The sequence below is a fragment of the Ambystoma mexicanum genome, chromosome 8 (genome assembly GCF_040938575.1).
Source record: "Ambystoma mexicanum isolate Mex_15411 chromosome 8, UKY_AmexF1_1, whole genome shotgun sequence".
Taxonomy (NCBI): domain Eukaryota; kingdom Metazoa; phylum Chordata; class Amphibia; order Caudata; family Ambystomatidae; genus Ambystoma; species Ambystoma mexicanum.
This window is the reverse complement of record NC_090929.1, coordinates 1,560,922,603-1,560,942,190: the sequence shown is the minus strand read 5'-3', so window position 1 is coordinate 1,560,942,190 and position 19,588 is coordinate 1,560,922,603. Positions and strand designations below refer to the sequence as shown.

Below are 19,588 nucleotides of genomic sequence, written 5' to 3'. Positions count from 1 at the left end.
CTTACTCTGACCACCCATGGCAAACTTCTACTTAGCCACGCTCACCTTAACGGCTACACTCGCCCTGCTCCACCACAACAACACCACCCACCACAAACCCCGTCCGCAATCACTCCCAACCCAACATACTATGGGTTTTTTGGAGACCCAACATATTGACAAGCCTGACGCCCTCAGTCCTATAGAATGGATCCGCCGATTTGCTGCTCCGCCCACTCCTTGGAACCCATGCACATTGAAAGACAGAAACCTGAGACTCGGCTCTCGGTTCATAACCCCCAAGACACTCGCCAAAAAACACTCCTTTCATCCCACACACATTCAAGCAAACTCCGCTCAAACTTTGAACATCACCCAATCAGCCCCCTTGAGCACATCTGAACAGCCACTAATCAAGGGCGCCCTCGTCAATGCCCGCTCCCTGGTCGCCCATGCGCTAGATATCGCAGACTTCATCTCTATCAACAATCTACACTTCCTGGCTATCACGGAAACCTGGCTGCACCAAGCAGCAGGCCCAGCCTTATCCCTCGCCATCCCAGAAGGTTATTCAATACTAAGGAAAGACCGGGACATAGGTAAAGGAGGAGGAGTAGCCTTCATCGCTAAAACATCCCTTGGACTTAGATTAATCCCTCCGCCCAGCTTCCGATCTGCAGAACTTCTGTCAGCAAAGCTCCAACTCTCTGCCACACAAACCATACTATTACACCTCCTTTACAGACCTCCAGGCCCCATCACCACATTTGAGGAAGAGATATCTGACCTCTTGACCACCAACACCAAAACAGGATCTCAAATTATCCTTCTTGGTGACCTCAACCTCGGTCTCGGCGACCCAAACGATACCAACGCACTCTCCCTGGAAAGCACCATCTCCCAACTAGGGTTCAAGCTCATAATCACAGACCCTACCCACAACAAAGGCAGGACCTTGGACTGGCTAGCGGATCTCAACTGCTCTACGACCATCACAAAAAACGAGCAAACTGCTTGGTCTGACCACCACGCCATCTCCTTCTCCATCCAAGGGAAATCACAACCAAACTCTCCAACCCCTACCATCCCCCAAACCCTCACCAGAAACAACCGCAACATTACCTTACAAAACCTCTGCCCACTTATAGACAATATCTGTACCCCTACAAACTACGCCAACCTAGATGCGGAGAAACTCGCTGACCTCTACAACAAAACGTTAGAATCAGCAGTAGACACCATCGCCCCACTCAAACTCACCAAAGCCAAACCGGCAGCCCATATGAACAAATGGTTCACACCAGAGCTAAAAATCCTCCGAAACTCCAAACGAGCCGCAGAAGCCACCTGGAGAAAAACGCCCAATCTCTCCAACAAAACTCAACTCTCGATAGCAGCCACCACCTACAAAACTGCTATCCTTAAGGCCAAAAAAGAGACATATGATAACAGAATTGAGAGCGCCAAATCCAAAACAAAAGAGCTTTTCAATATCCTCAGGGAACTCGAATCCCCCCCCACTCTGGCTGAAACCTGCGTGAAAGATGCAGACTGGTGTGAGAGGATTCAAAAAGCCCTAGCAGACAAAATCACCATGTTACAATCCAAAATCGAACAGAAAAAGCTCAGCCTTTCCAAAAAAACAAACCATCCTCCGTCCACCACCCCAAAAACACCTACTTGCCCCCCCCTTCTCCTTCTCACCAGTTTCCACTAAAGAAGTAGAAAGCATCATTAAGGGCCTCAAGCCCTCTAGATGCCAAGGGGACTCATGCCCAGCTCCCATCATCCAAGAAGGCGCCAACACTCTGGCCCCCTTCATAACAGCCCTCATCAATGCATCCTTCAAATCAAGCTCAGTGCCCAGCAGCCTCAAGGAGGCCTGGGTCATGCCACTTCTAAAAAAAACCTAATCTAGACCCCAATAACCCAACTAATTACAGGCCAATCACCACCGTTCCCTACATCCTAAAGATCCTAGACAGAGTGGCCTACCTGCAAATACAGAAGCACCTGGAAGACAACAACCTCCTGGGTCTCAGACAATCCGGCTTCAGGCCAAGGCATGGAACAGAGTCAGCCCTACTGGACCTAAAAATCCAGATGGACGAGGCAAAGGACAAGGGTAATCTAGCCATTCTCCTACTGCTAGATCTATCAGCTGCCTTCGACCTCGTCGACCATCAGATCCTCACAGAACATCTGATGACCTCAGCGGCCTTCTCTAACCAGGCGACTGCCTGGATCCAGTCCTTCCTAACCAACCGAACCACCCGGGTCTTCTCCCCAGGGGCATCAGCACTCCCTGTCCCCATCACCTGCGGCGTTCCTCAAGGCTCGTGCGTCTCGCCGACCCTATACAATATCTTCACAAAGCTATTGTTTGACCGCCTAGATAACCTAGGTGTCACATACACAAACTATGCTGACGATACCCAGGTTCTCATCACCCTATCAGGGTGCTACGACGAGGACTCCACCAGAATCAACAACCTTTATTTAGAGATCCAAGCCTGGATGGCAGAGCACGGCCTATGCCTCAACGACGAGAAAACTGAGCTCCTCATTGTCGGCTCCCAACATCGACTAAACAAACTAGACCCCCGTTACGCGTCCATCAACATAGACGGTAACCTAATCACAGTAGCCAAAGAAATTAAAACCCTTGGGGTTTATCTAGACTCTACTCTCTCGCTCAAAAGACAGGTGAACGCAACTGCCTCTTCAACAGCTTACACCAATAAGCTCATCAACGCCTGCAAACCTTTCCTATCACCTTCCAGCTGCATTACACTAGCCAGAGCGTTAGTGCTCTCAAAAATTGATTACTGCAATACCCTCTTTCTTGGCTCATCAGAACACAACCTGAACAAACTACAGGTACTTCAAAATAATGCCATCAGAGCCGCCTTCAGTATCCCACGAAACGCCCACATCTCCAGCTTCAGACAAGATGCTCACTGGCTCCCAGTACGAGACAGAATCACCCTCAGATCCCTCGTCATCGTCCATAAATGCCGCTCTAATGACGCACCCAAATACCTGGCAGACAAGTTCCACAACCACACCTCAACTAGACCAACTAGAACACCATACGCACATTGCCTTTCCGTTCCCAAATTCTCCCTAAAAAAAGCAGGTGGCGCCAGCTTCCCGGTCCTAGCTGCCAAACTATGGAACGCTATGCCACCATACCTTAGAGCAGAACCCTCATTTTGGACTTTTAGAGCCAAAACAAAAACATGGCTTTCCAACAAAAACGCTGCTTAATGCACTTCCTCTCTGCATGCCTCTGTTGACCACCTGTAACCCGGTCTGCTACACCGTTGTTGTTTTATCACAGTCTGTATTGTATATTTTTGCCATGCTGTAACTGTTTCTAAGTCTCCGGCGCCCAGCTACCCCAGGGTTCGGTGCGCGGTACAAATAAATAAACTAAACTAAACTACCCTCGCTGTCCGGTGGGGAAGTGGAAGTTGAAGCCGCCGTGCCCGCTGCCTTCTTCTTATCCGCTGCCGAGACGACCAAGTCCGGCGTGGGCTGGGCCCTGAGGCACAAGGGGGTGGCGTTGGGGACTCGGTACTTCTCGTACCTGTCCCTCTTGGCGGGTGTCGTGGCAGGGTTCTTGAGGACAGCAAGCCCCTCGTCCCAGATGTCGTCGAGTAAAGGCACTGCGAGGACCGTCTTCCTCTTAGCCTCTCGTCGTTGGTACAGAAACCCCTCCTTTTTCTGTTCTTCAGGGCCTAGCTGGAAGACCTTGGATGTCCTGGTTATCATGGCGCGGAAAGAGCCAACCTCGTCGGCTGGGGGCGCCTGCGGGGGGGGTGGGTGGTGTTGACGACGGGATGTCTGCTGTGTCATCGCCGCCGTCATCCGTATCCGTCTCCGTATCCTCTCCCGGCGGGCATGAAGGGCGGAGAGCGGTGGACTCTCCTCCGCTTGTTCGGAGGGTTTCCCCGACGGGCCTGGTTCTGGATCCTCAGTTGGGGTCTGTGGTAATCTCGTCCATATCTCGGTACATAAGGATTGGATTGCCAACAAAATTGCCGCCGAGCTATCCTGGGGCTCGGACAATGGCTGCGACAGACGGGATGGCCGCTCCACTGGGCCCTGTTCATCGTCCTCGTCGCTATCGTCGATCACGTCAGCAGGGACCGTCCCCTGGGATCGAAACTCTCGTTGAGGTTTATGAAGCTCTCGTTGAGGCCTATGGACCTTTCTTTGAGGCCCCTCTCGGTCTCCACCAGTTCCTCCTCAGAGGCCAATTCCGTGTCTGTAACGGCCAACGCCCCACCCCCCTCTTTTTCAGCCAGGGGCTCCGCTGGGGTCTTAGCGGTGGGCTGGAAAGAGGATTCCCTCTGCGCCGCCAGGGATACTCTGGGCCCAGAGGCCGTTTCCATTGGCGTAGTCTCAACCGGCTCCGCCAGGGTCGCAGAGAACACTTCGGTTGAGGCCTTAGCCGGGTGGATCAAGGCCCTCACCACCTTAGGTGCATCCTGGGCCTTCGCCTTGCGGGGAGGGTCAATGCCATGCTCCCCCTTCGAGATCGACCGGGTCCGCTCCAACGGCCCACCCAGGTTCTCAGACTTCCTCTTCCCCGAACCAGAGCGCTGGCTCGTGGTCGAACGTGCCGGGGAAGTAGCGCCCTGCTTGGCAACCGAAGAGCCCGACCTTTCGGCGCTCCCGGAGCCTGCGGACTCGCAGTGCTTGGCCTTCTGTTGGGCCCTCGTCGCCGGGCGCCCTGAAAGGACTTAGAAGCCTGCTCAGACTTCTTTGCCTTCTAACTTGCTGTGCCCTTCTCCAGCCAGGAGGCGAGGCAGGAACTACGATCTTGTTTGGTCCTTTCCAAAAGGTTCTTGCAGAACGCAGTGTCCTTCTCCACGTGCGTCTTGTCCCCATGGAGGGAGTAGAGACATCGCGAATGCTCGTTCTCCTTGAAAACGTTATATAATCCGCATCCAGGGCAGTTCCTGAACAGCTTGGATCCGGGCGTCGAGCTCCCTTTGTCCTGGGCCATGTCCGTTGAGGTACTGTAAACTCGATGAAAACTTCACCCTTGAGGGGCGTAGAAGAATTCCGAAACGGGTCGCCGTTATCGGAAGTAGAAACGGAGCTTGAGGCTCGATTAAACCGAAAAATGAGAAAATCTCCTGAAAAAGCGTGAAAACGCAGTAAAAAAACTCGAGAGCTAAACACGAGGACTCCCAACACTTGGGCGTGCAGTAAAAATCTGAGGATGGCTGCCAGAGGCAGGGTTTAGGGAGAGGGCAGTCATTGGCTGGGGGCAGTATGACCCAGAGATCAGTGATTGGTTACTACTAAGAAAGACAGATCAGAAACAAAACTGATACTGATTTTTTCTTTACCGAGGATTCCCAGCCTGACAACGGGGCATATTCATGAGCATGTGAATCCATGCCAGACCCCATGATGCAGAACCACTATATCCCCTTTCTCACGGCTACTGTAACATTTGTTTTACAGTAACAAGTATACCTTTATGGCTAGTGGCAGTGGACGTGTTCTACTGACCTTTGTGTGATTTTTACTCGGAGGAACCCAGCCTCTAATGCCCAGAAGGGGTCACCATTCATCTAGAATGGTGGCTGTATTCTTTTTTCACCATTTGTTGTGTGTTTGCCCTTGCTTGGTCCTTCTACTGTCCTGGGTTGGGAAGATCCTGGTTTGATTTTCGTCTTCGGCAGGAATCAAAGTCCTTTGTCTTCTGGCATGCCTGGAACCAGTTCTGACTGGGAGGCTGGTTGGCCTAAAAAGGACAGCCTCCCCCCAAAGCTTGAATGTAGCATGCATGCCGATTGGCTGGGTTCCTGGTAAATGGCCTGGATCTGGAAGCTGAAGACAAGTCGGTTACTGGAGCTGAATCCGATGAGGAAGAACAAAAAAAGACAGCTGTAGCCAACTCCAGTGACCGGAGATGCCTGCTGTGTAACTTCCGTCTGTGTTGACCCTTTCTTCCATGCGACAGTCCTGACAACGACTCCGACCCTTGTGCTGGTGGGACCAATCAGTCTTAAGACCACCTGCATTTCGAATCATCCCACAACGAGTTGTGACCTTGCTGGGCTGCAAATCACAAATATCCTGCAACCTCGAGGCTGAGTATTGTTCAACGCCTTCTCATGAACAAATCTAGCTGTGGACTCCTGCTGGTACTCCAGAAGCAAGATTTTGCTCCTTGAAGTCCCCTCACCAGAGTGATGGCCCGAGATAGTGAGGCAAATCAGAGAACCGTTCTTCATCTGGTACATTGATAAGCACAGAAGAATCCTTTGTTAGGAGCCTTTCCTCTCAACTGCTGCTGCAAGTTCCCATCTAGTGTCCTTTCTTTCGTCACCACGACCAAGAATCCAGAGACCTGGTCCGGCGCTGCTGCTTCGTGAAGGTGTCAGTCTGCAAGCTCTTCTTCACTGCTGAAGTACTTTGTGGCTTGAGGTAATATCTACCTAAAGTCAGTCACTCCACTGTGGCAAGGGTAGCGTTTCGTGTAGTTCGGCGATCACCCATACTGTTCGTCTAGGCCTAATGGTGGAACACACACAGGGAGCCTTCTAAGAATTCCCTGACCCCTTTTACCAACTCCAAAGTACTGTAAATATATGTTCTAAGAAGACATCCTCTGGCACTGCGATTTCCTACAGTTTGCCTGTTCCTGTTCTGCCTACTGTTGGCCACTGGACCACCAGTGTCCCCATCTGCCTTTCAGAACACAAATGCCCTAGCTCAGGGAAGGGCTGCTAAAGCATAAGGCATCTGTGGAGGAATTCTTACAAGTTTTGCAAAGTACTGTAAGGAGCCAGGAATGAAACTTGGACACAAGTTTGCCATGAAACCTGGACACAAGTTTGCCATGATTTTGGTTAAATACGTTTATTGAAAATACCTCTCTGAACCTGCTCCAAGAGGAATTTCCCACCCTAAACCAAAACTAAGGATAGGTCGGTGTCAGAATGTCCAAACAAAAACTGTCTGGTGTTAAAAGTTCAATTAGGGCGAAGATGGAAATGTCTTTAACATTGGGTGGTTCAGAAAAGTGTTCATGAACAAAGAAAACATGGCTCCAACATAGTTTTTCAAGGACGAAGGACCTCGCTCCAGAGAGCGATTCCCCTGGATTCTTCTTTCCGCTCTGAGGTTTTCCAACAGTTCTTTGGGCCTTTCTTGGCCTATAACAACGCTTGTATGAAAAAATCACCTAGCTTTGAAATATTGTTTCTTTCATTACACCTGGTATACTTTTCTGCCAGGTGGTGTTGCTCTTTTTCTCGGTTAATACATTTCCTTTTCTCAATCCGGATGTTTCCTTTTCAGGACTTCCTTTGCTCGACTAAACAATCCTTTAACTGCCCAGTGTACTCTCCTGCAAGCTTCTTGTTCTCGCACACATTTAATTGCCCAATATGTTCTCCTGCCAGGGCTTCTGTTCATTTGAGGTCTTTGCCTGCTCTCAGAGTTGCATATATATTTGGTTGGATAAGGTCTCCTGATATATTATCCTATACTGGTTTCCCATGCACTTGCACTGTGTGCATTCACATAAGGGTGGTTTGTAATTTAATTCTCTCTGAAATGTCTGTTTTCTCTCCCTCTCAATTATGTTGCTCACACTGAAGGCAAATGAATGTGGTCGCTGATACGCCCCGGGGTCCCCTCTGCCACTGGGCGGACTCACCGGCTCCTGTTGGCATCTCTGGATTTTCTCGCGGTCAACCTGTGCAGGGTAGGGATGTAACGGTATTACGGTATACCGTTAAAGATACCGTGAACCACTTAATTGAATAATAATAACCGTCACATTGTTTATACCGGTATACCGTTCATACCGTTAAGTGTGCTTTTCAATCTGATTTGGAAAGGCTGCAGTAAGCAAGTCTTGCACTGTTGGATGTGCCGTCTGCCAAGTAGTTTCTGTTTGAGCAGTTTTTAATGCCATTCCATAAACCACACGTGCCTGACACAAAATCAACATGTTAGCAATAGGAAGAATAAATACAGTGCCAAGAAGGAAAGGGGTTTACTTTTTTTTATTTACATTTTTTTTTAAAGCGCTCACACAGCCCCAGGGCATCGAGGCGCTGTTAAAGAAATTGGTTTTGTCTAAGCGCGTTATAAATACGCAACTAAAACACCCACAGGTTTCTAAGCGCGGACCGAGGGATCGAACCTGTGTTGCTTCGTGTCGTCTTGCTTCCAAGGCACGCACGTTGCCGCTGAGCTATCCTCCCGGGACTTTGCGTTGGCGGCTTTGGGGTTTATATATTTATAATGGATAATGTTTTCTAAACATATGACAATGGCGGATTTCCTTGGTTCTATCATTGAATTTACATATAATAAGTCACACTGCGAAATTTAATCATCTCTGTGGGTATTCTCTGCTGCCATACCAAAGGGTAACATGTCCGTGATTACTGAACACCTTTTGGCCCAGAAGTAAACTAAAGGCTGTAACGTAAAGAGAGAGGGCGTGTGTGCGCACAAGCGTATACTACCATCAGACTCCATTGATCTGTGGCATGCAGATTATCAATATGGCAACATGTTCATCTTCAACAGTAGCCAGTGGGGGAGCTAAAAGCCTAAATGACCACTTAAGAAAAGCTATTCAGTTTGCTTTGCCAGTCGCAGCAGGCCCCCCCCCCTTCCTCATCATCATCATCATCTTCACACGTGCGTTTGTGTTTGGTGCAAGAAGGGGTGGCATTTCAGTGGAAAGTATGTTGAAAAGCCCAATTCTGGCCCTGGGTGCAGGGTTTTGTTTGTGATGATAAATCTGACAATTTATGACCTTTTAGAAAATATTTGTTAAGATTAGTTACCTCCACCTGCTATACCGCGATAACCATGTTATACCGTCATTTGGCAAGAAGGTTATTGTACCGTCATAAAACTAATACCGTGACACCCCAAGTGCAGGGTTTCAGTCTGCACCCTTCTCGCGGTTGCCTCTACTTTATTCTGCCGCTTCCACTTGTCACGCCTGCTTTTTTCTTGGCTACGTTAAGTGCTCTTCACAAAAAATATCAAGACCAACAAGTACTAGATGAACGTAGCTATTAAGATACATTTCTAACCACACAACTTCAATTTATCAAAAATAGATAAATTGATTTCACCACATTTCAGTGTTACAAACTCTTAAGAAAACATCTAATTGTCACTAATATTCACATGAGTACATCCACGCCACATTAATCATGCATCTATAGTTACTACACCCTCCACATAACTCATTCCAATAACTATATGCCAGCCCCTTGAAATTAGTGCAGGCTTTCCACTAACATTTCAATGACTAACATATTACACCACATAATTTTCTACAGTGTGCCAATTTTTTTACAAAACATTTCGTACGTGTTTCAGCTGGAACTTTTAGCCTTTCGCTTAGGCCCTTTGCTGTTCCAGCCTTCTGCAGGACATAAGTGGCTGCTGTATTATGCCCCACTGCTTACAACTTTTTGTACTCCTGACTATCTAAAATATGAACCCTAGCTAACAATAAAACAGGGTTCAGTTCATACTTTATTTCAGACTAGAATTAAATCACTTCACAATTCACAACTTGGGTAAATGAGGCCCAAGGAGCCTACCTCAATTATTGAGTACTGGCCCTTCGATCTTTGCACTTCATCATGCTCGGGTAACTGCCTCACTCGACAATGAAAACACCTGGAAGAAGCGGAGACACAGGAAACAGGAGCAGAAGCACTACGCTTCCTCCCTGTCTTTTTACATGTAGTGAACATCAAATCACTCTGCATGGGTATTTGTACTATTCTCTCTCCGATTGCTTACCCCCTTATTGGTGTAGCAATCCGTCCCACATCTAGACGGCTCTCTGCTGTGTCCCAAATTCTGTTCTCTTGTTCACCGTCACCCTTCACAGTGGATGGATGTCTGCAGGAATCAAGAACATCTCATTCACAACCACCTATATTTGTTCTCTAGCTCCAAATACCAATGGGTTATAGGAACTTACCTACTTGTTTGGCGTTCTGGGGCCGAGTGTCCGATGTAGGGACACCACAGTAGGCACTCCTCTATTCCTCCTTTCATTTAACCCCACAGTTGGAAGACTTCATTCACTCGGGCGCTCTGCAAAAGGTGGAGTATAAACCCATTAGGGATACATGGGCTCAAAATACATCCCCCCCCCCCAAATTGTCCTCTCTGATGGGGTACTATTTCCTATTTATCTGGTCTCTATGGGTTTTGGTGCCAAAAACCAGACTGTGTAGCTGGTCCAAATGTGTACTGGGACTCTTTCACCTCAGTCTGCACACTAGTTCCAACACTGTAACTGGTATAACAGTGTGGTGCTATATTGAAGGCAACTGATCACCTAGGTTCCATCGCAAAATCGCAGGTTAACATTGCCCAGCGTGCACTGGTTATTCTTTCCACATGAATACCACCCATCTCTTTTGTGCACCAGGTGTAATCTCTCCAAGACCGGGCAGATTACTTGTAAAATACAACTCCCTTATCCACAGTAAACATGACATCCTCATCTATCACAGGAGGACGTTCTCTTACATAAATCAATGCCAGCCGAATTCCATTGATACAACAGCGCACACGCGACTCCTCACTCGGGGTGCCGTCACCCTGCCCCATGTGGTTTCTCACTAAAGGAACACTTGGCCTAATGCGAAGCTCACACACTCCAAATTTGCTACTGGCGCCAGTTCAAAACGCCCACATAATCGGTAATGATTTAAATGCTTGACATCAAAAGCGGACTCAGGTATGGACAAAGAAGAAATACTACAATATGAATGCTGTTACTCAGCTCTGTCTCCTGGACCTCGAGGTGGAGGAGCTACCTCTCGCCCATTCTCCCGGATGGTTGTGCAGTGCCAGCACACAGTCTCTTTCCTGATATCTTGATGGGTATGGACCAGTTTCTGTTTGAAACTGAAATTCTTTCTAAACGCAAACATCAGTTTCCTCTCTAGGGTTCTTTTTTTTGCTTTACCAAATGCACATTTTGGTTAATAATTTTCTTGAAAGTATTACTAATAGGGCTAAATGTGGCCACACATTACCCTCTCCATTTTCACTTTCGATTATGTGGTTAGGAAGATCTCTTTGTATTGGTGTCCCTTTTATAGCTATTTTTCACCATTTTACGTGGATAACCTCCATTCATGAGTCTAGTTTTAAAATGATCCACGTTTAAGGGTGACGCGATCCGAGTCATACCAGGAGTTACATTTGGCTTTGGGCTTCAGGTGGATTCTCATGACAGGGGCAAGGATATCAAGAGTATCAGATATAGCAGAGTGGAGCGTGGAGAGGGCTGTGTCAGGGTGGGAGTCAGCCGAAGGGGGAGGAGGGGACGAGAAGGTGGCAGCGAAAGCCTCCACTGACACGCGCGTCATGGGTCGGATGACCGAGTAGGACGGCGGCAGTGATGAGGGTGGCTTTGCCTGTGGGATAGGGAGGGTGAGGTGGGAGGAGAGGAGAAAGTGATCACTCCTGGAGGGAGGAGTGGAGAGAGGGACAGAGAGGGGAAGGTCAGAAGAGATAAGGGCATCAAGAGTGTGCCCTGCAGAATGAATCGGCCGAGATGGGAGAATAGAGAGTGAGAGTCGCAAAGGTCGTGAAAGAGTCCAGAGGGGGGACAGGAGGCATCCAGTTGGATGTTGAAGTCTCCTAGAAAGAGGAGTTGAGTGGTTGAGGGCAGGAGTGAGGAGGAGAGGTCCGCCCACTCAGAGAGGAAGGAGAACATTTGACCAGGTGGCCGATAGATAGTAGCCACGGTAAGGGAATGGCTAGGAGAGAGCGAGCGAGCGAGCGAGAGAGAGCGAGCGCGCGCGCGCGAGAGAGAGAGAGACGGCAGACAAGACATTCAAAAGAAGAGTAGGTCTGCGTGGGGGTAACAGTGGCAGGAATCCACTCAGAGAAGATAAGGGCTACACCCCCCCAGCACGGTTGGGCCTGGGCACGGAGAGGATCTTGTAGCTGTCAGGTAGGAGTGTCTCAAAGCTGGTGACAGAGCTGGCCGTGAACCATGTCTCAGTGAGACCGAGTACGTCAAGTTTCAGTTCCTCAAGAAGGCGGCAGATATCAGAGGAATGTTTGACGGCAGAGCGAGAGTTAAGAGTGGCAATATGGAGAAGGTTGCCATCTTTGAAGGACTTCCGGGGAGGGGCACAGAACAGAGGTACTCCCTGCGGAGGTGAAGGAGCACGAGAGGGGGCAGGGAGGGAAGAGGCAAGGTAGTCTAGGACAGAGGAGGGGGGACAGCAGGAGAGGAAAGGAAATTGAGGCGCGGGAAGCGTCTATCAAAGAGGTGAAGGTTGGCCTGAGGGCCTAGGACCAAGACGGTCCCATTAGCGTAGACATTAATGATGGCCTTAGAGGAGTGGAAGGAGGCCAAGAGGACATCCCAACGGGTGCCACTATTAATGGGAGAAGAGGAGAAAGGAGAGAGCACAGAGACCATATGAAGGATCCATAGGTCAGGTGAAGGCACAAAAAAGAGGATGTCAGTGTAAGTTTCCTTGGAGGAGGCACTGGTGTAGGTGTCAGTGATAGGGAGGCCTGGGTTGGAGACCAGGATGTCCTTTTTAAACTTTTTCCTACCAGATTTAGTGAGGAGAGCAGGATAGTCAATGGAGAAGCAGTTAGAGAAGATAGGTGAGATAGAGAGCACCATAGAATAGGAAGGGAGGGAGGGGGGACAGGACATGCGCAAGCGGACCGGAAGAGAGCAGCAGGCCCTAGTTTACCACAATTACAGAGCACAGTGGACTCAGTAATGCGTATAAGGTACACAGTGGAGGGGCCACCTAAGTTTGAAAATCCTACGAGGGGAGAAAAAAACCCTAGATTTACCACAATTACAGAACACAATGAAGTGTAGACACCCTGCAAGGAAGTGAACAGGTAAGTGTGGGGTGAACCGAGGGAGCAAGTGGAGCTCACAATTAGGAGTGGCGGACTGGCGCCTGGCGTCCCCTGCGGACACCTGCAGACACACTGGGAGCCGCAGCCGAAGGAGCCGCCCTTTGCCTAAGGGGCCCTTAGCCGAGGGGCTGCCGGGCAGGGGGATGCCCAGGTGGGGGTAAGATTTATGTCAGGCGGAGAGGAAGGGGTGGAGGTGTGGGCGGGCAGAGAGGCGGGAAGGGAGCAGGGAGAGGAGGACCAGGAAGTGAGGTGGAGGGTGGGGTCAGGGGGCAGCACAACACGCACAGAGCGCACAAAGTAAAAACAATGTCTGATTTCAGAAGGCAAAACAAATAAACACTCACTGAAGCCCAAAGAGGCCTGGGGAGGGCAGCCTCAACAGCTGGCCGCACAGGGCTACGGGCGACCGCTCGATCCCGCTCAGCTCAACAAAGAAGCTATCAGCTATCCAAAAACCAACCACCTCAACGGATTTCAGAGGCACAAAGAACAATCCGGAAGTGGTGCGATTGCTAGTGTCCATGCAAATGGAAAGAAAGATTGGTTGTTACCCATTTTGAACACCAGGAACACACTAAATGGCAATAAGTCTGTTCCCAAACAGACTCAAGTAAAAAATAAAATTAAAAAAAAGTAGAAACAGTCTCGTATTTTCAACAAGGAAATTTCTACACAACATTAAAACGGTCAATATCACCTTGAACACTGACAAAATTGGTGGCATTGTGAAATTGAATAAGGGTAATTCAATGAACAAAACAACAAGAGAACACAGTGGCTCAAACATGAAGCAGTGAAGAAGCCTCAATTGACCTACTAGATATGTCAATATATGAAAATGACGGAGATTCAGATGACAAGCACACTCCGCCGGAGTGGAACGAAATGAGTTAACCACTAGAAGAGGTCCCTCGATGCATTAAAATGCTGAATGAAGCAAACGTACTGAGAGTTTGCACTTTGTTACTACACATTGCTTTGTCGAAACCGAAGACGTCAAAATCACCTAGTCCAACTTTTATTACTCTGGGAGATAAACTGAAGAAACTCACAGATGCCCAGATGAAGAACTCATTGAACACAGATTGTACAGAACCAGTCCTGTAAAATAACAAACATTGCAAGGGCAATGGATGACAATGTTGTGAGTACGGAATCAAATACTAGGACTCAGTGCCAAGCCTCAAGCTATGATAAACTACATAGAACCCATGAGATGGAAGTCGGACTACGGCTGGGGGTGATAACAGTAAAAGTGTTCAATCGAAGATCAAGAAACCACATTCCATCTATTGCCTAATCCTGGAGCATATTATATCAAGCAAAGACAGACTCGTCCTAAATCGAAACAATATATTATGTCTACTACATCACGTTCCGAGCCCCAGGACAATAGAATAAAATGATATAAAAACGGTGGAGTTTATTAAAGAAATCCAAAATGACCGAGTAAAATTACACATTAATTCAATAATCATATGCAACATCTTGCTGGAGGGGGCTCCGGCACTCAGATCATTGGGTTTCAAAATATTTGAAGCAAAAGATGAGCACAGTAATGGAAATTAAGATAAAATACATAGTCCAAATATGTTGGACTATACAATACAGACATTAAAAGTTACTTGCAGCTTGAGAACAGGAAGGAGGAGTCTACACTCAATCCACCAAAAAAACGATCTAAACAGGTAGAATGTGATTTGAAGGAACGTGACAACCCCCTTCATGAGGCTCAAATTGGTAAACGGATCAAAATCACCTTCGGATGTGGAATGTGGAAATAACATGCCTACTGGAGAGCCGTCTAATGAAAGAATGGGGAACGAACCACAAGACTAATAACTGGAATTGGTTGGCTGCGGCTTTAACAGGAAAAAAAAAATCAGAGTTAATGCCAAAATGTAGGAGAGCAGACCACATATGCCACTGCATCTTGGAACACCAGAGGGTTCTTGCACCGCTTGCATTACAATTGGATAGACGGTTTGGACGTCGCTTGTTTACAAGAAACCTGGCTTGAGGAATGTCTGGTGAGTTTGAGATTGCCATACACCCGGCAATCAGAAAACAAAAAGGCAGACCAATGGCAGGTCTCTTAATGCTCGTAAGAAAAAGTTCAGGGTACAGAATCCTTAACTCCAGGAATAGATCCGCATATAACCAAGTGACAGTCCTTGATTCTGCTAACAAATCCTATTTGAAAAACGACTACGTCTACATTATCAATTTGTATTGGCAACAGTCTGCTGTGGGGACAATTGCCTTTATAGATCAAGTAGCCTCACTAATTGACAAAATCAATAAGGACGGAAATTCACCAAACATTTATGTGGAGATCTAAATATTAATTGTATAAATGTCAGACAGAATGGTACTCAAGCCAAGACTGGAATAGCCCACGCGACTATGCAATGGTGCTTTGAGATGGAATTAAGAAACATGTCAATGTTAAATGGGCACACAACAAGGGACATTCCTGCTAACCCTACATGGGCCAGAAAGGGCCAAAGATAGACCACAGACTACTACTTTGTGTCTGATAATGAACATGGGCGCGTAATATCCATGCAGGTGATTCCCAAATTACAGCGTGACCATGACTTGGTTAAGCTACTTGTCACTGCATCGGTGAAGAGACCAACTCTTGTTTGGAATCACAACGTCGTAGTGGAACCTAATAGGGTCAGACTTCGATTCAATAATGAGGATGTGAAACTGATTACACATGCCTACTATGAAGAACACGACAAAATTGAATATAGACACTTGCTGACTCAATTTGCAGAGAAGAAACAAGGGCTACGAAATTGTGCGCTTAAATCCAAACACAATTGATCTTAAGATACTAAGGAGAACACATCAAATGCAAACGGAAATAAGGCAACTGTCAAAAACAGACAACACATCTTATTCTGACAAAAAATATCAGCAAAACAAAAATACAAAAACTAGATGAAATCATACAAAGCCATCATCCTACAACAAGATGCTGAAACAATTATGTCCAAACAGCTAAATAAAAATGCTCGTGATTTCTGGAGGTTAATCAATGAAGGAAGTGGGCTGCAATCTTCAACACAAACCAATATGGTCTCGGAAACCGACGGGATGTCATACTATAGTCGGCTATATAGTAAAAAGGGGGACATCAAGGAACCAGTATTTCCCCAAGTAGATCATTGGGACCGCAAGTTTGATAAGGACGACACCTTGATCATTGAGGTAAGCTCCTCAAGAGCACCAGGCCCTGATGGCCTGACTAACTATACCATAAAGAGGAATCCAGAAAAACGGGAAGAATTTTGCTCAGTATTTACAAAAATTACATCGGAATGTGCAATTCCTCTTTCCTGGAAAAGCATGGTCATTGTGCCGATTTTCAAAAAAGGCAATAGTGCAAATCCCAAGGACTACTGTCCAACTGCTCTCCTTGACGTGCTGGGAAAAATCCATGCCACTCAGTGGATCATCTTAAATGAGCACGTCAATTTTAGACAATCAGGCTTTGACAAGGGAGTAGAGTGTGGTCTGAATCTTCCATTAATAAACCTCATGAAAATGGAGGCCATAAGAGCTGGGAGAAAGGTGTTTCTTCATAGACTTTTCACATGCTTTTGATAGCATCGATCGTGAAATTCTTTGGACTAAAATGCACAAGTGGAAATGCCCTCTTAGCCTGTTATTGGCCATTAAAGAGCTACACTCCAATACTGAAGTTAGGATTAGGCTAGATTGTGTTGGAACTCTCATCTGCCATAAGAACATTTTGCAGCATAAATCAGGGATGCTCTTTGGCCTCAATCATCTTTAATCTGTTCCTATCTGACATTGGTGCAACCATTGAAAGTGCTTTGCCGTTTCCACCAAAAATTCATAAATTGGCTACTTTATGTGGACGAATTAATCGTGTTGGATGCCACACCGATAGGACTCCAAAGTAAGTTGTATGCCCTCGAGGAATATGTCAACACTAATGCTTTGTGCATCAACCTGAATAAGTCTGAAAGCCTGACACTACAAGATCTACGGAAAAATAAAATACGCCTCAATACAAAATTCCAATGGCCCCTGGAGAAAGATACCTTAAAAACTGTAGTTCATACTAGATATATGGGCATGAAAATCAGCTAAAATTTGAACGACTGACCATGGGTCGAAAATGTCAAAACTAAATGTCGACAACTAGCAATTCAAGCGGCCGTGATAAACAAAAAATATGGCAAGTTTTCATTAAAACCTGTTATTGCCTTTTACAAACAAAAAGCAGTTCCGGCTTTAATATATGGAGCAGAGTGAGCACTAGGCTGCCCACATGAATTGTGGGAATCCCTGGAAAACATCTTCTGGTCTAAAGTAAGGGAACAACTACGGCGTGCATTCGCTACGAGTTAAATTATCAATCAACGCAAGAATATGCTCGAATACGTTGACACCATCGCAAAATGACTATGGGAGAATCCCCACCACAATTTATAAAATTGTACAACGCATTAAACGGGGATGAACATGGTTTATTGACATTGTGGGCAAACTGCAGCAAGGAAATACTAAGAGTCGAACATCGACTTAATCACCCTCCATAACAACCCAAATTCAGCAAAGGAATAATTATGGAAATGTGACTGGATTGTGACCAAATCAAAGAGCAAAACATAAGATAATGAAGAATGTGCTCAGTGAAGCCAAGTCACAATTAATTACAAAAGTATGTGGTGTTATTTCCTGATCGGTACCGTAGAATGTAGAATTTTGTATATGAACTTTCGTCTTATAGAAAGAACAAAGCACTTGGGGAACCTTATTGAAAAGAGGCAATCACTAACCGCTGAGGACTGGTGGCAAGTGCTTTTCGAAGAATCTGAGAGAAAATTAACAATTGCACTGACTTTTTTGGTAGATATGAAAAATCGATTGGCAGTAGTGAAGGACATTATGTAAATATTAACAACTGACAGACTCTGGGTGTCTTGGATAATGGACAAGACTTTTTGTGATTGTCGTTCTGCGATGTGTCCAATACTAACTGATGATGAGATAATATGACATGCATAGTGCGATAATCTGCATTTTAAAGTTTACTAAAAACACAAATCCAAAACTTGCTGTGGACCCTTTCCAAACATCCTATATGTTACTGTGCAGCTGTGCGCTTGTTATAACGAATTTATAACAGTTATCTGGTTTCTGTTTGAAGCAGAGCAGCCAGTATTGGGTAGTAAAGAGAGTGAAAAGAGTTTAGATCAACAAAGCAATGTGCGGTAGCTTTAACAAGCAAACCAAAATTCTCACATAAAATACCAAACTCAATTCCATCTTGTAGGTAAGCATACATTTTAAAAGGTGGATTATTTGCCTATTCTTAAGTTAAATAGTCATTGCACCATTTTCTTTTTCGAGTTTAAAAACCAGTACGTTGCCATGTTTCAACTTCGATTTTTCCACCACAATAAGAAAGTTGAAGAAAAATGGACGGCCTTACCAGGACTACCAATTAGTGCTAAATCGTGTTAACCATCACATTTCAGGACACCCTTAAAAGTAAAATGCTTTTCTTTAATTACATAAAATGTAACAGAAAGCCTCGACTCAGTTCTAAGAAGATACATTCTAGAGTGTACATAAGGGGTTATGTCAGAGGTTTGGGATATGTGAAATTTGTTTAAAAAAAAAAAAAAGACCGTTGCTTGGTAATTGGAAATACGACGGAATATAAAAAAATCTGCCGAGTGGCTTGAGGCTATGAATGAAGTTGTTTAAGCAATAACTTTTCGAAACCATTTTTTGAAGACCTGAATGAAAAAAGACATTTGACAAAGTTATATGAGCAATTGGGAAAGAAAAATTGAGAGCATGGGATACAATTTGATCACAAGGAAAATTTCTTAGACAAAAATAAAAAACGATCCTCATTTAGAGGAGCCAATTGGAGGAAATGGTAGAAAACCCTTATTTCATGAGGCCCTCCGATCTAGGGTTAGTTTGAGGTTTCAATTCCAGCCCTTACCCAAACAGTAAATATGTAGAGATTCAAAACACTGAAATCCAGATAGAACACTCTGATGTGCTTGGGAGGTCATTCCAAATATTAAGAGGCTGTTACTCTGCAACTCCTTTTGAAAACCAACATTTAGGTTTACAACAAAATCGATCTTGCAAATGTGCCCATTCAGTAGATTTAGCTTCTCTTTAATTAGGCTAGTTTTGTTATTCTTCATTAAACAGTCTTGTAGCTTATTCAGTTAACACGTCCATACACAGCACTTAATATTAACACATTTCCAAACCATTAAATAGTTGCATAAAAGTTCTTAATGGTTAATTCAAAATTATTGTATGTTTACACACCGTGATCTTAGTCCTGGGACTTGTCTCTCCATTAAACGATTCCTCTGGCACATTAACTTTCATGTAGGTGTTGGGAGAGTTTAGCCACCGCGTCTTCTCGCGCTGCTGTTTTTGGGCCAAAAATTTCAGAGGGGACCGTGGCATTCCATCCTCTTCAAAGGCAAAGGCAGTCACAGTGGCTGGAATCTCCACCTCACTTTTGTGACGGGGTTTTTCTTTGGTTAGCTGTTGCCTGTATGCATAGCCAGTTCTATATCCCTGCAAAGAGGATAAAAAACAGAAAAAGTTCATCATGGAACGAAAAAGCATGTATCAAAAGAAGCTTAAT

General features: G+C 46.0%; 1 protein-coding gene across 6 annotated transcripts in view; it reads right to left on the bottom strand.

Annotated features, from left to right (window-relative positions):
• Positions 1 to 19,588, bottom strand: part of ADD3 (adducin 3) — a 1,740,558-nt gene that overhangs the window by 351,065 nt on the left and 1,369,905 nt on the right. For all 6 annotated transcript variants that reach the window (XM_069611763.1, XM_069611762.1, XM_069611761.1 and 3 more), the window contains one exon: positions 19,261 to 19,518. In XM_069611763.1, the coding sequence (XP_069467864.1) occupies positions 19,261 to 19,518 (258 nt within the window). The remainder of the gene's footprint in view (positions 1 to 19,260; positions 19,519 to 19,588) is intronic.